At 31.7% G+C, this 13,211-nt stretch overlaps 1 protein-coding gene across 4 annotated transcripts in view; it reads right to left on the bottom strand.

Moving 5' to 3' along the window:
- Positions 1 to 13,211, bottom strand: part of LOC143042442 (coiled-coil domain-containing protein 138-like) — a 40,484-nt gene that overhangs the window by 3,077 nt on the left and 24,196 nt on the right. For all 4 annotated transcript variants that reach the window (XM_076214728.1, XM_076214729.1, XM_076214730.1 and 1 more), the window contains exons 6-12: positions 12,041 to 12,160; positions 10,335 to 10,412; positions 9,464 to 9,583; positions 7,691 to 7,840; positions 7,167 to 7,289; positions 5,847 to 6,057; positions 5,178 to 5,302 (exon numbers count right to left, since the gene is read on the bottom strand). In XM_076214728.1, the coding sequence (XP_076070843.1) occupies positions 5,178 to 5,302; positions 5,847 to 6,057; positions 7,167 to 7,289; positions 7,691 to 7,840; positions 9,464 to 9,583; positions 10,335 to 10,412; positions 12,041 to 12,160 (927 nt within the window). The remainder of the gene's footprint in view (positions 1 to 5,177; positions 5,303 to 5,846; positions 6,058 to 7,166; positions 7,290 to 7,690; positions 7,841 to 9,463; positions 9,584 to 10,334; positions 10,413 to 12,040; positions 12,161 to 13,211) is intronic.

Genomic DNA, 13,211 nt, shown 5'->3' on the forward strand with positions numbered 1-13,211 from the left:
TTAACCATGAAAGTTCAAGGTCAATTAATTGTACCTTGAGATCAACGGTAAATGTCATAATGATATTAGACTGTTATGATATCTGAGTCATGGCTATACACTGTATGCCAAATATCATAAGTCAATGTATAAAAAACTAAATAAGTGTAGACCCGGACAAGTGTGTATGAGAATAAAATTCCCAAAAAGAAGAATAGTTATCTTTAACATAATGTATCCATTCATTTCATCTTGGAAGCCAGGGAAAATTGACAAAGACAAGTGAACACTGAGAACAGAATAAACTGATGTTTCTTTCACGATGAAATGGACTATGGTTTGAATGGTTTTACAGTAGTAATTTTGGGGCCCTTTATAGCTTGTTGTTCGGTGTGAGCCAAGGCCCCGTGTTAAAGGCCGTACATTGACCTATTATGGTTTACTTTTATAAATTGTTATTTGGATGGAGAGTTGTATCATTGGCACTTACACCACATCTTCCTATATCTATGGAACATTTTTGTTATCTGTAATTATGATGTGGATACTGGCAATGACGAAAAATGTTTTCACTTTCCTGTCAGTGTCAAATGATTTGTGAAATATCATGTAAAATGCATGAATGTGATTAAGCTGCATTTTGTATTGTTTCGTTTTGTTTTTGTGTTTTTGTAATTTGTTTATCAAAATGAACAACAGTTATAATTGGACATGCAAGTTACTAATAAAAGTATATAAGTTCGGGTTAGGGTGAAGGTTGTCGCCTGTTTAAACGTTTTCACATGCTGTGTTTGTTTGCAACAAGTAAGGAACCTGTTCGGTGGTTGTTGTGGTTCATACGTGTTCCTCGTTTCTAGTTTTTTTTTTATATAAAGATTAAACCGTTGGTTTTCCTGTTTGAATTGCTACATTAGTCACTTGTGTCCTTGATAGCTTGCTGGTCGATGTAAGCCAAAGCTCTGTGTTAAAGGTCTTACTTTGACCTATAATTGTTTACTTTTTACATGTTGTGTCCCGGAAGGAGAGTATTATCATTGGCACTCATACCACATCTTCTTATTTCTATATATGTTGCAAAAGTTATTTCTTTTGGGTGGATGTGTATGTTTAAGCGTGGATTCATATAAGATGGATTCTTACAGTATGCACCCTTTTATTGATTCATTGTACAATTAAATAAATATAATAAATGAATTAAAACGCCTGATAGCGTGGGTTCTGACACCGGCCTGGTCAAACCTAAGACTCAAAAATTGGTATTTGCTGATTTCTGTTAATCAATTGGCATTAAGGGGTAAGAACAAAGACTAGTTGGATCGGAGTGTCAAGTTAGGGTAATATGTCTTCCTGTGGACTGTAACCTTTTTAGCTATAGAACAATAAAAATTAATGAAACAAACAACCCATGCAGCAACACGATGTCCAAAAGTTAGCACTTTGTGTAAACATGAATTATTATTAAAATAGTCAATTATATGAATTAACTGTTTACAAAACTTTATATTGTTTGCAAAAACTACGGATAATATATTCAGGAATAAATAACCTTTATTAGCTGTATATCGCAAAAAAAAAAACGGAATATTGAGCCTTTTATGGTCTTTTGACATTTTTTTATTCGACCGTCACTGATGAGTCTTTTGTATGCGAAACACACGTCTTACAATCAAGATGTCTTTAACTATGATGCGTTTTATACCTTTCATATTCAATACTTTTTTTATTCTTTTGAATATGTTTAAATTCATTCTACATGTAGTGCTGTTATTTAAGAAGACATATGATTGATTGAATGTTGTTTCCTGACCGTCCAGTGACATAAATACTTTATGCATGCAAATTTTAATGAAAAGATTTGTAGAGAATGATTTGCAAACAAGAAATACGAAGTAGCACGCGTTGTCGTCAAGATAGAACAACGGGAAGGCGGGTGACAATTACAAATAATAAGTCCAATAAATTCAACACCATGACCAAAACATAACTGATCATAACTCAAGATACATAATTTAGATCATAAAAGTGTTGGATAGTTTTGTTTAATCTTGATTATTGTTATACATACACAATTAACTAATAAAAATTGTCACATGGTGTCTTCTTATGTCATATAAATTACAATGTATGTTATTATTCACAGTTCTGTAGTTTATTTCGCCATCGCCATCTATATTTATATTAAATGATTGTCTAAAATGTTAACTTGGCATGCCATACTTGGTAGAAATGCGGACGTGAAAGAAAGCACTTTTCACAAAAGTGTCATCGGAGATTAAAACATTCCAGGGCGACGATTTCGTCAATTATGAAACAAAATAAGTATATGCACTGTTTGAGTATGAACCAGTTATTATATTCATTCACAATTACGTTCCCAGAATTTCTCTGAAGTTTGTCACAGCTCCGTCTAATTTGGGTCAAATTTCGACGATCTGCTAAAATGTCACTTTAAATTCAAGAATAATGAATTATACAGGAATATCCTCTTTTCCTGTCTCAAATATGTTTATTTTTCGTCCTGAAGAAACTAGCCATTATTATAGCGTACCATGAATTTATTTCCGGAAATCATCTCCGGTCCGCAATTCGGTTAAAAATTTCAATGATTCAATGAAAACTACCGACGATTTTTGTCACTTTTTTGAATTTTTAACTATGAGCGTACTTACGACCCACTAAAATATTTGAACTGCATCAACATTTATGTTCAAGGAATGTCTGGTATAAATATGATCGTGGGTCGTAGGTACGCTCATAGTGTAAAATGCAGAAAAACGTTTAGAAACTGCCATTTTTCTGGCCTTTTCGCGAATCTTGAGGTCTTTACAGCAACAGAGCATGAATAATATCAGCGGAAGTTGAAAAATCTATTGATGTTTACAAAAATATAGGTTTTAAACTTTAAAAATAATGTATTATAATTAATGGCAGGTCACTTTTAATTTGAACGAAATTAGGGGGCCGTTCTCTGATGCTTATCGTACCTTGTCCTCAAATTTTCCAATCTGTTAAAAAAAGAGGGGCGAAAGCTACCAGAGGGACAGTCAAATTCATAAATCAAAAATAAACTGACAACGCCATGGCTAAAAATGAAAAAGACAAACAGACAAATAAAAGTACACATGACACTTAAAGAAAATATAATTTATTCTGCATACTGTGGATTCATTAATATTCGTTGGATATCACTTTTCGTGGATTTCTTGGATATAGTAGAACCACTTATTTAAATGTTCAAAAAATTACAAATTTTCTTAAGGAATGTATTGAGACTTTGCCAAAACCACGAAACTTGATATCCAGGAATATGCAAGTTTTTCTCAAACTACTAAAATTGGTACCCACAAAAATAAATGAATCTACAGTATGTAATACAGATTGAAGTAATCAACTCTTGCCAGCATACTTAGTATATCATGGGTCCTATTGAGGCCCTCTTTCAGTTGTTCGTTGTGTTTAAATAATACACAGGCTCATACAAGATTTAGGTATATATATTGTTTATAAAATAAATATTTCAAAAGAGAGGGGAAAGATACCAGAGGGGCAGTCAAACTCATAGAATGAAAAAACAAACTGGCAAAGCCATGGCTAAAAATGAAAATGACAAACATACAAGCAATAGTACACAAAACACAACATAGAAAACTAAAGACTAAGCAACACGAACCCCACCAAAAACTGGGGGCAATCTCAGGTGCTCCTGAAGGCAGGGTTGGCAAAAACCCGGGTTTTAGGAGTATTGCCCAGCCCAGTGGGAAATACTGGGAAAACCCGGGTTTTACTGGGTTTTAGTGGGTAATACTGGGCAATACTGGGTAAAATAAAATATTTGTCTGAATGTTAAAGAGGATTCAGTGATAAACACAAAAGCAATACATTTAATAAGATATTTATACCCAGTTTTGTTTGTTTAGCATTTGTCTAGGTTGGCAAACTGTAAATAGAAAGCTAATAAATCATTTTTTTTTAAATGAATATAGCTCCTATTTAGAATTAACAATTACATGTATTAAAGAAACATCACATTTAAATAATGTATATGTACTGTCAATGACTGTCACTAATTAATTTATGTAATTATTCAGATTAGAACACAGATTTGTTTATGTAACAATAATCAGTCCTTTCAATTTTATAAGTGTTAATGGCATGACCCTGTAGGGTGTTTATTTAGCAATATGAATGTATAACAATTAAAATTGACAATTCACTTAAACACTTCAATAAAATGCATTTTTCAAAGTTTGGATGATTGAAACAATACTTGGTAATTAAAAGATCTTTAAATGTGCAAATCTTGTATTCTGCCTACATATAAAATTAAGAGAGAAGAGAATGAAATTGAATTTTCTAGAGATGACTGTCAATGGTTATCTGTATAAAAAGTATAAATTTAGCTGTTATACTATGAAACTATAACAAGTCTTTACTATTTTGTGTTAAAATAAGCTTAAAAAATCATATTGCCCAGTAATGCCCACTATTACTCATTTCTGGGAGTATTGCCCACCCCGGGAAAACCCGGGTTTTCCAGCCCGGGAATTCCCGGGTGGCTAATACTTTGCCAACCCTGCCTGAAGGGTAAGCAGATCCTACTACACATGTGGCACACGTCGTGTTGCTCATGTTATTACAAACCCGGGTAAATAGTCTAATTCGGTAGGTCACATTCATGAAAGGGAAGAGGATTGTAGTTACAACATAAGGAATATATCCAATATCATCTGTGAAACGGTTATTCCATAATGGTCAACAAAAAAGATAGCATAGATAAGTATTTTATTAAAAAACTGAATCACATTGAAATGTCTTGTTTGCATTTTCATTGATTACCTTACTTACTGTATTGTTACTTTTTTCTAAACTAATATAAAAAATTCCCAGAGCACCAAACTCTGACCATTGGGCAGAAAACAGTCCAAGGCTAGCAATGGGTCTTCAACTGAGACTGGAAAAGGGGGAGGGGCATCAACTGGCCCCTTAACAAAATATTTACTAGTTTCATGAAAATGGACGTCACACCATTCTCCAAAAAATGTTTGTTTTGCTCAATGTTTTTTTATTGTAGAGTTTTGTGGACTGTGTGTCATTTCACATTTGATCATTGTGTTAGCTTTTTCTTAGACACGGCTTTTTATCCTGTCTCGGTTATCTCCTCAACTTTTAAAATATTTATATTATATCTTCTATCATACCTTATTAATAGGTTTTAGATACTGTAATACAACCGGCGTAGCTTGATAATACAGGAACAATTCTTTACACACGTCTGACTTCAGATCATTCTTCAAGACATCAAATACATGGGCTACCAGATCAACTGTTGAATAAATATACAAGTATCATTAACATATAGTACAACAGATTCATCTTTAAAGTTCAGAAAAGTCCACCAGTCTTTAAAGTTTTCTACAAATGCACAAGTAAAACATTTAATTTGTTCCTTTGTCAGTCAATGAAGCATAAAATTTACTCTAGTAGCCTGATATTCTGCTTGAAAACATATGTGCAGAAATGAACATGCAAAAATACACACCTTAATATACTTTTAATTATATTTATCAATTATATTTCGATGGAGTGTAAGACACACTAGTGTTACTTCTTACTATTGACAACAATCTACTTGAATGGATAATTGAAAGTAATTAAACTACTATTTAGACTAAACAGCTGTACTCAACATCAGTCAATACTCACTTTCTTATCACAGCAAATAATCAAATATGTTTGCTTTTTCCATTAAATATAATACTTATAGAAGTTGGTGTTTTTTTAAAAGATCAAAGGGAGATAATTTAAATTTACAAGAATAAGAAATTGATTATGAAGCATTAAAATTTTCAAACATAACCTCAACTTACCTTGTGATAGAGTTTTAAGTATAATGAGAGAGGACAAGAGCCTGACATGTTGGTTAGAACTTCTAAAGTAAATGCCATCTTTTGATTTGTCTAGTTTTGTTGGTGACAAAGGATAATCACTCTTTTCACTACTAACATCCATAAACTTCACTGTTTTAGATCTGTATAATTCTTCTCCTAAACGTCTTAGTGTGGATGACAGGTTAGATTTCTATAAAAATAAAGGTTATAAAAATTATAAAATGGTGAATTATTGCTTTATCCTTCATAACATAAACAACACATGCTGATATGTCTCTTTTTCTTCACTAACCATCTAATTTATTGTTGATAGTCCTAAATATAAAGCTTTACTACAAGTATCACTTAAACTCAACATGATCCAAGAAAATGATGTCAAGGTCAGATAACTCATACAAGAAATACATGTACTGCTTACAGACATCCACTACACCAAATATAGTTGACCTATTTCTTACAATTTCATACAACAAATTGCTTATAATTTGAGAAAAACAGACCAAAACACAAAAACTTTACACCGAGCAATGACGAGTGAAAACGAGGTCAGATTAAATATTACCTGTGAGACTGACATGTGCACCATAAAATATTTCCATACACCAAATATAAAAAATCAAACAAAAAAAACCTTAACTTTGAACATTATACAATGAAAATGAGGTCAAGATCAGATGACACTTGCCAGTTATTTACAATCACTCCATACTCCAAACATAGTAGACCTATTGCTTATAGTATCTGATATATGGACTTGACCACAAAAACTTATAATAGCCTTGTCCATGACAGGCATGAGGACCTTGCAAGGTATGCACATACCAAATAAAGTTACCCTATTACTCATTATAACAAAGAAATAAACATTACAAAAAATTTTAATTTTTTTTCAAGTAGTAACTGAACCATAAAATTGAGTGTGGACATTGAACATATGACAGATTGAAACTTCATAACATAAAGCATTTATATAAAAAGAAGGAAGCATCCATGTCTTCCACCTAATAAAATATAAAGCTTTTAAAAAGTTAGCTAAAGCCACTGCCACTACCAGATCAATATCTCCACAATATCAAAAATCCAATGCATATAATCCATATCTTTCATCAACTAAAACTAAAAAATATTGAGGATCCCTTGGGAAATAAACATTTTTGAAATGAATCCAAAAAATGTACATAATGTTTTCTTTCATTTTAATTCTCAGTTACATCCGTTATTAGAATCATTGCTTATTTACATATTTTGTGTACCTATGTATTGCCAGATATAATATAATACCATATATTTATGACTTACCTGTTGGCCTGAAGCTTGCTCTACATTGATAAGAGACCAGTATATAAATTGTAAACAAGGTAGACTAATCCTGAAGTTATTTGGAGGGAATTCTCTCAGCATGTCAACTGAGGTGGGTAAGATCTACAAAATATAATTCAACCAATTTTCATAAGTTGTTAAAATATTTTAAAATTTCCAAATTTTAACATTTTTCATATTTTCACTATTGAATTGAATTAAAACATATTACCTGTATAAATACTTTTAATTATCAAAGATACATCAAAATAAGAAGACATCAATTTATTGTATTTAGCTCTGAAAAATAAAAGGTTTTAAAATAGTTCAACAAATGTGAACAAAATACATATCTGCATTCAGTGAACCATCAGTTACATTTTTTCACTAGAAGTCTCGCCCTTAAAAATTTCATTGCTGAGTTCTATGCATCTTTGTTTGTTGAGTTGCTTTTTCAATGATGTATACCCTCAACTTCAATCAATTTTTACTCATAGGACTTTTTCAAAAAGATCTAACTATACCTTTAAAACTCTTTCCAGTATGTACTCTGTTGACGAGAACCTTTCTATAGCTCTGGTGGGTTGGTCAGTTACAGCGTATCGTAGATGTGCATCACAGATCCAGTCCAGTAATATACCCATGATGTCATAACTACAGGAACTGGTGGAAAACTGGAAAAAGGGTATAAAGAATCAATATGAGAAAGTTTAAGGGCTATTCCATTAACATTTATGTGGGAGGGTATGAAGTTAAGTTTAATTATTGAATGTGAGTCATGGGATTTTTTTCTGTATGTGTCTATTACAATTGCAAAATTATCTTAAAAATACTTCTTGTTTGTTGTGATATTTTGAAAATCCCTTGCTACCCTACCACATACATTTTAATGGAATAGCCCTAAACCAGCTTTCTATCATTGCTCCTAAATTTATTGAGAATAAAGATTAAATCAGTTTCTAATAGTATTCTTTTCAACAGTTAAACAAAAGGCTGATTCAAAACAGAAACATTTTATTATTTAGGACTGTTTCCTGCTCTGTTTTAAAATATCAGGTCTCTGTCCCTGTTTTGGGGATATAATCAATTACAAATTTGGCTGAAAATGATTTTCTCCAGATTTTAAATACATCTAACATTGGCACCTTTTTACTTTCAAAAACTATTAACAAATAACAAGGATTTCATAAGATCGTAAAAAAATTCTTTAAAAGTATATGTAATAGAATTATCCAAAGAAAAGAAGTTTGCCTGCATTTTTTTTTCACTGGCACTTCAAGGTTAAAACAACAAGATTGAAAATATCTAATAAAAAGTAAAATAAAAGAAACAAACATCCTTAAAAGTTATTTTCTGCAGATAAGTTCATAGAAACAATAACTTTAAACTTAAGATGTTGTACGGTCTTCAAAAAGTTTAAATTATTTCTGAGTTATCTCCCATTGATTAAAAACATTATTTCTTTTGTACTTACTTTTGCTGTGTATTTTAATTTCAATTTGAAACTATGGTAATATATAGAAAAAAAACCTTACCAAATTAAAGCCTTACATTGTTGTGCTGTCCAATATCATGGCTTTTTTGGATGTGTACTTATTGAATAATTTGTTTATGTGTATTTATCGTTTTGGTTGAAATATTGTGATATTGGATATTAAAGAAATTTGTTGTTTATATTTTCTAATATATGGGTATTTCTGATCTAATGAGAACCAAATGCTCTTCCAATTCTTAGTTATATATATATAGTTGATGTAAAAACCTTAATCAATTGAATTCTAATCATCAAATGAATTGAATCAGCAAAATATTCTCTACTATTTTCAACAATTACAAATTTATTTTTTGGGTTATTTCCCCTGGATTAAATTTCACTCTTGATCATTTAGAACATTGATATTGCCCTCTAGATGTTCCTTGATACTTTTTTATGTTGGCCTGCTGTCTCATTAATACAACCATTTTGTTTTTCGTTTCACAGATTTGCCAAAGTTTGCACAAATAAGCTTTATAAAATTTGAACTTTGTTGATAATTTATATTAGTGGATAAACATTTATCAACGAAAATGAGGGCCTACAATTAATAAAGTATCCCCAGTAACTATCTTTTGATAACTGGGTTGTGTTCAATATTGTAGCAGCTAGGTAGATTTTGACTATTGAATGTGTAGCTAGCCTATAGCTTCTACATAGATATTGATAGCAGCTAGGGAAAAATCTATGTAGCACTACGTAGCCGCTACGATATTGAACGCAACCCTGTTCACTTTCCCTACTTTAAACATGTGAAAGTTACCTTTTTTTCCTTCTGTACTTTGTTATCTCTTTGTTGTCCCTTCTGTTTAGGTACGGCAGTAGATAAGGCTATGTTACCCAATTCTACTTCCTTCTGTCTTTCTGTAAAGTCCTGCTTTCTCTAAAAAATTAGACAATTCTTGTAAGTTGATTTTAATATCATTTACTTTTAAAATTATATTGTGAAACAAAATGTGAAAGACAGCAAATGTTAACTTTGGTGTTTGTATTCTTTACAACAACAAAAATGTGAAATACAAAACATTGTATTGTTTGTACATGGTATTTTTTTCTGTAAATATATAGCTTTATGTAGTGTTGAATATTGTCTATCTTAATTCACAGTATCGGTACCCTAATATTATTTAAACATCCATGCATGATTTCAAATTATGTTCTGCCTAATTCCTTGAAGCACACAACAAATCTACTTTTGTCTTTATGTTTGTGTATGTATTTTTAGAGTGGTATATTGTTTTTTGTTGTGCTTTAAAAGGGTTTTAAAGGGGTTTTAAAGTATACTTAGCATGCTGTCCAAATCTATATAATATTCATTCTTAATGAAATGGTGTACAATGTATTTAATTTCAATTAAGAAAAAAAAAGAGGGGGCCAGCTGAAGCACGCCTCTGTGTGTGGGATTGTCTTGCTGCATTGAAGACCTGCTAGTTCCCTTCGGCAGTTATCTGCTACTCGTCAGGTTGTTGTCTCTTTGACACATTTTCCACTTCCTTTCTCTATTTTAAGATAATAGAAAAAGGTTACAAATTACCCTTAAGAATGACAAGAAGTAAGATTTCAATATGCAATTTATCTAAATAAATCTATCACCATCAGCAATTCCTTAAACCTAAATTGATTTGATTTCTTACCTGTAAGTTTGTAAGTCTGGCTTGTACACTGACAGCTTGTTTCTCTAACTTGTCATGCTGACTTTGTAATGTTTCAAACTGAAAAGAGATACATGTATCAATATATCAAAAATATTTAATAAATATTCAAATATCTTTTTTAGTTTTCAGTTTCTTTTTTTTTTTTTTAAATATGATGTCATACAGTTCTTGTATTTAATTGTTGGTTTCTGGTGCTCTTGACACAAAATAATGTATGTGTGCTATGCATAGTAGTCCTTTTTGTCTTCCTGTTTAAATTGTTTATTGGAATATCATATATTTTTTTTGGAAACAAATCAGATTATAAAATGTCTTTGATAAAGTTTAATTATGATATTTTTCCCTTGATGCAAATATAAGGAGATGTAGTTTGATACCTAATAAGAAAGTTAACCAACAGAGAACAAAGGACCAGGATAGGAAATATAAGAAGTCACAATGTAGCATTCAACAATGAAGTAACCCCATACTGTCATAAAGTCCTCGGATAAAAAGTGAAAATATTCAAAAAAAAAATCTAATGGCCTGATTAAGGCTTCCTCGGAAATACTCGTAACTTTCTCCTCATGGTTAATGGATTGTTGCTTTCATAATCTTCAGTGGGAACTATTTCATGCACATTCTGGGTGAAATTGTCAGAAAATCTTTTTTCAATCATATTGCACTTAAAGTGTAAATATTGTATACTCATATCAGTTACATCAGAGAACCTTGTGTCAATATGAATATATCAGACCCATCATGTGAATATTATGATAGTTTATCAACCCAGTAGGTGTAAATAAACTCATCATGGAAATTAGTCCAAATAATTATGACGTCTTGAAAGGCTATTATAATTTTTTTCTTTGACGCCTTACTTCGACGAAAAAAATTATAATAGCCTTTCAAGACGTCATAATTATTTGGACTACATGTAAATATAACCTGATTTGTGAACATAGTGATAGTAAAATAAATAGTTTATTTGCTTTTAGTAAATACATTTATACTGATATACAGAATTATATTGTCAACCATTTTTTTTCAAAATATTTTATTTCATGTTTAGCCTTTTTAAGGTGACTTGCAGAGATTTATTTTTTCTGTTAGCATATTTATGTATGGAAGTTCCATTAAGTTTATCATACTCCCTTTAGTTTTCAACTTACAAAAGTCCCAAAAATAAAAGGGTTTACAGTCTTTATACAAAAGTTTTTGGCTATGGACACTTGAGCAAAGCATAATTAAACAACATCATTCACCTATGTATTTTGTATGTATTCACCACTTGTTTGATTCACATGTGAATTTTAATAAAGCATATTGTTGTTAATGTTATACCTGTGAATAAAGTAGGTGAAAAACTGAAGCATGGATTTCAATTTTTCAGTTTCATAGGAACAGTTATGACGTTGTGGCTTGCTTGCTTAATTGTATTAATGTTGGGTCAAGCATTGTAATTAACATTGGCATCTACAATCAATAGATAGGCAGGGTCTCAGCTTAAAGACAATATACCTAAATGATATAAGTATAATGCAGAGTATAATGTATACATCTGAAGCCGTGCAATCTATTGATTGTAAATGTCAGTCTTAAATGCAATGCTTGAGCAAACATTTATTCAAACATAGCATACAAGCCAACTAAACCTGCAAAGTACCAGCATTTGGACAAAAGCTCTAAATTGAAAAACAACTTACATCTTTTTTCATGGCATCATTTGCCTTAACTAGTGTTTCAAAGTTGTCTTTCAATCTTCTGTTTTCTTTAATTTTCTCCTTTAATTGTATTTCTATCTTCACTATCTCTTCTCTGTATTTCTGTAATAGAATAATATTAAAAGTTAGCAGATAAGAAACAAAAACAGAAATATCAACCACAAGATGAGCAATAAGCTCCTACTCTCTTCTAGGTGACTATGTGGAACGCATCTATCCAATCGAACTAGAGATAAAGGATACTACAGATACAGTTAAGTCGGCTTCATATCTTGACTTACATCTAGAAATTGACAATGAGGGTCGGTTGAAAACAAAACTTTACGACAAAAGAGATGATTTCAGCTTTCCAATTGTGAACTTTCCATTTCTAAGTAGCAACATTCCAGCAGCACCTGCATACGGGGTATATATCTCCCAATTGATACGATATTCCCGTGCTTGCATTTCCTATCATGATTTTCTTGATAGAGGTTTGCTGCTCACAAGGAAGCTATTAAACCAAGAGTTCCAAATGGTGAAGTTGAAATCATCCCTTCGTAAATTTTACGGACGCCATCACGAGTTGGTTGACCGTTATGGAATAACCGTTTCACAAATGATATCGGATATGTTCCTTACGTCGTAACTACAATCCCCTTCCCTTTCATGAATATGACCTACCGAATTAGACTATTTACCGGATTTGTAATCACTTAAGCAACACGACGGGTGCCACATGTGGAGCAGGATCTGCTTACCCTTCCGGAGCACCTGAGATCACCCCTAGTTTTTGGTGGGGTTCGTGTTGTTTATTCTTTAGTTTTCTATGTTGTGTCGTGTGTACTATTGTTTTTCTGTTTGTCTTTTTTATTTTTAGCCATGGCGTTGTCAGTTTGTTTTAGATTTATGAGTTTGACTGTCCCTTTGGTATCTTTCGTCCCTCTTTTATGATACCCCAATTTTATTTTTTTAGGAAGAGAGGGGAAGATACCAAAGGAACATTCAAGCTTTTAAGTCAATAAATCAGGGATGTGTCCATGAGATACAGAGGATGCCCCACTTGCATATAACAATATAAAGGGACATAAATCAACAACCAAGTTTATAAAGGGCATAACTCATGAACAGTAGAAGTGACGCCACCCAATTTTGAACTTGATCTGTGTTTTAT

Source organism: Mytilus galloprovincialis, chromosome 8 (genome assembly GCF_965363235.1).
Source record: "Mytilus galloprovincialis chromosome 8, xbMytGall1.hap1.1, whole genome shotgun sequence".
In the NCBI taxonomy this organism is placed as follows: Eukaryota; Metazoa; Mollusca; class Bivalvia; order Mytilida; family Mytilidae; genus Mytilus; species Mytilus galloprovincialis.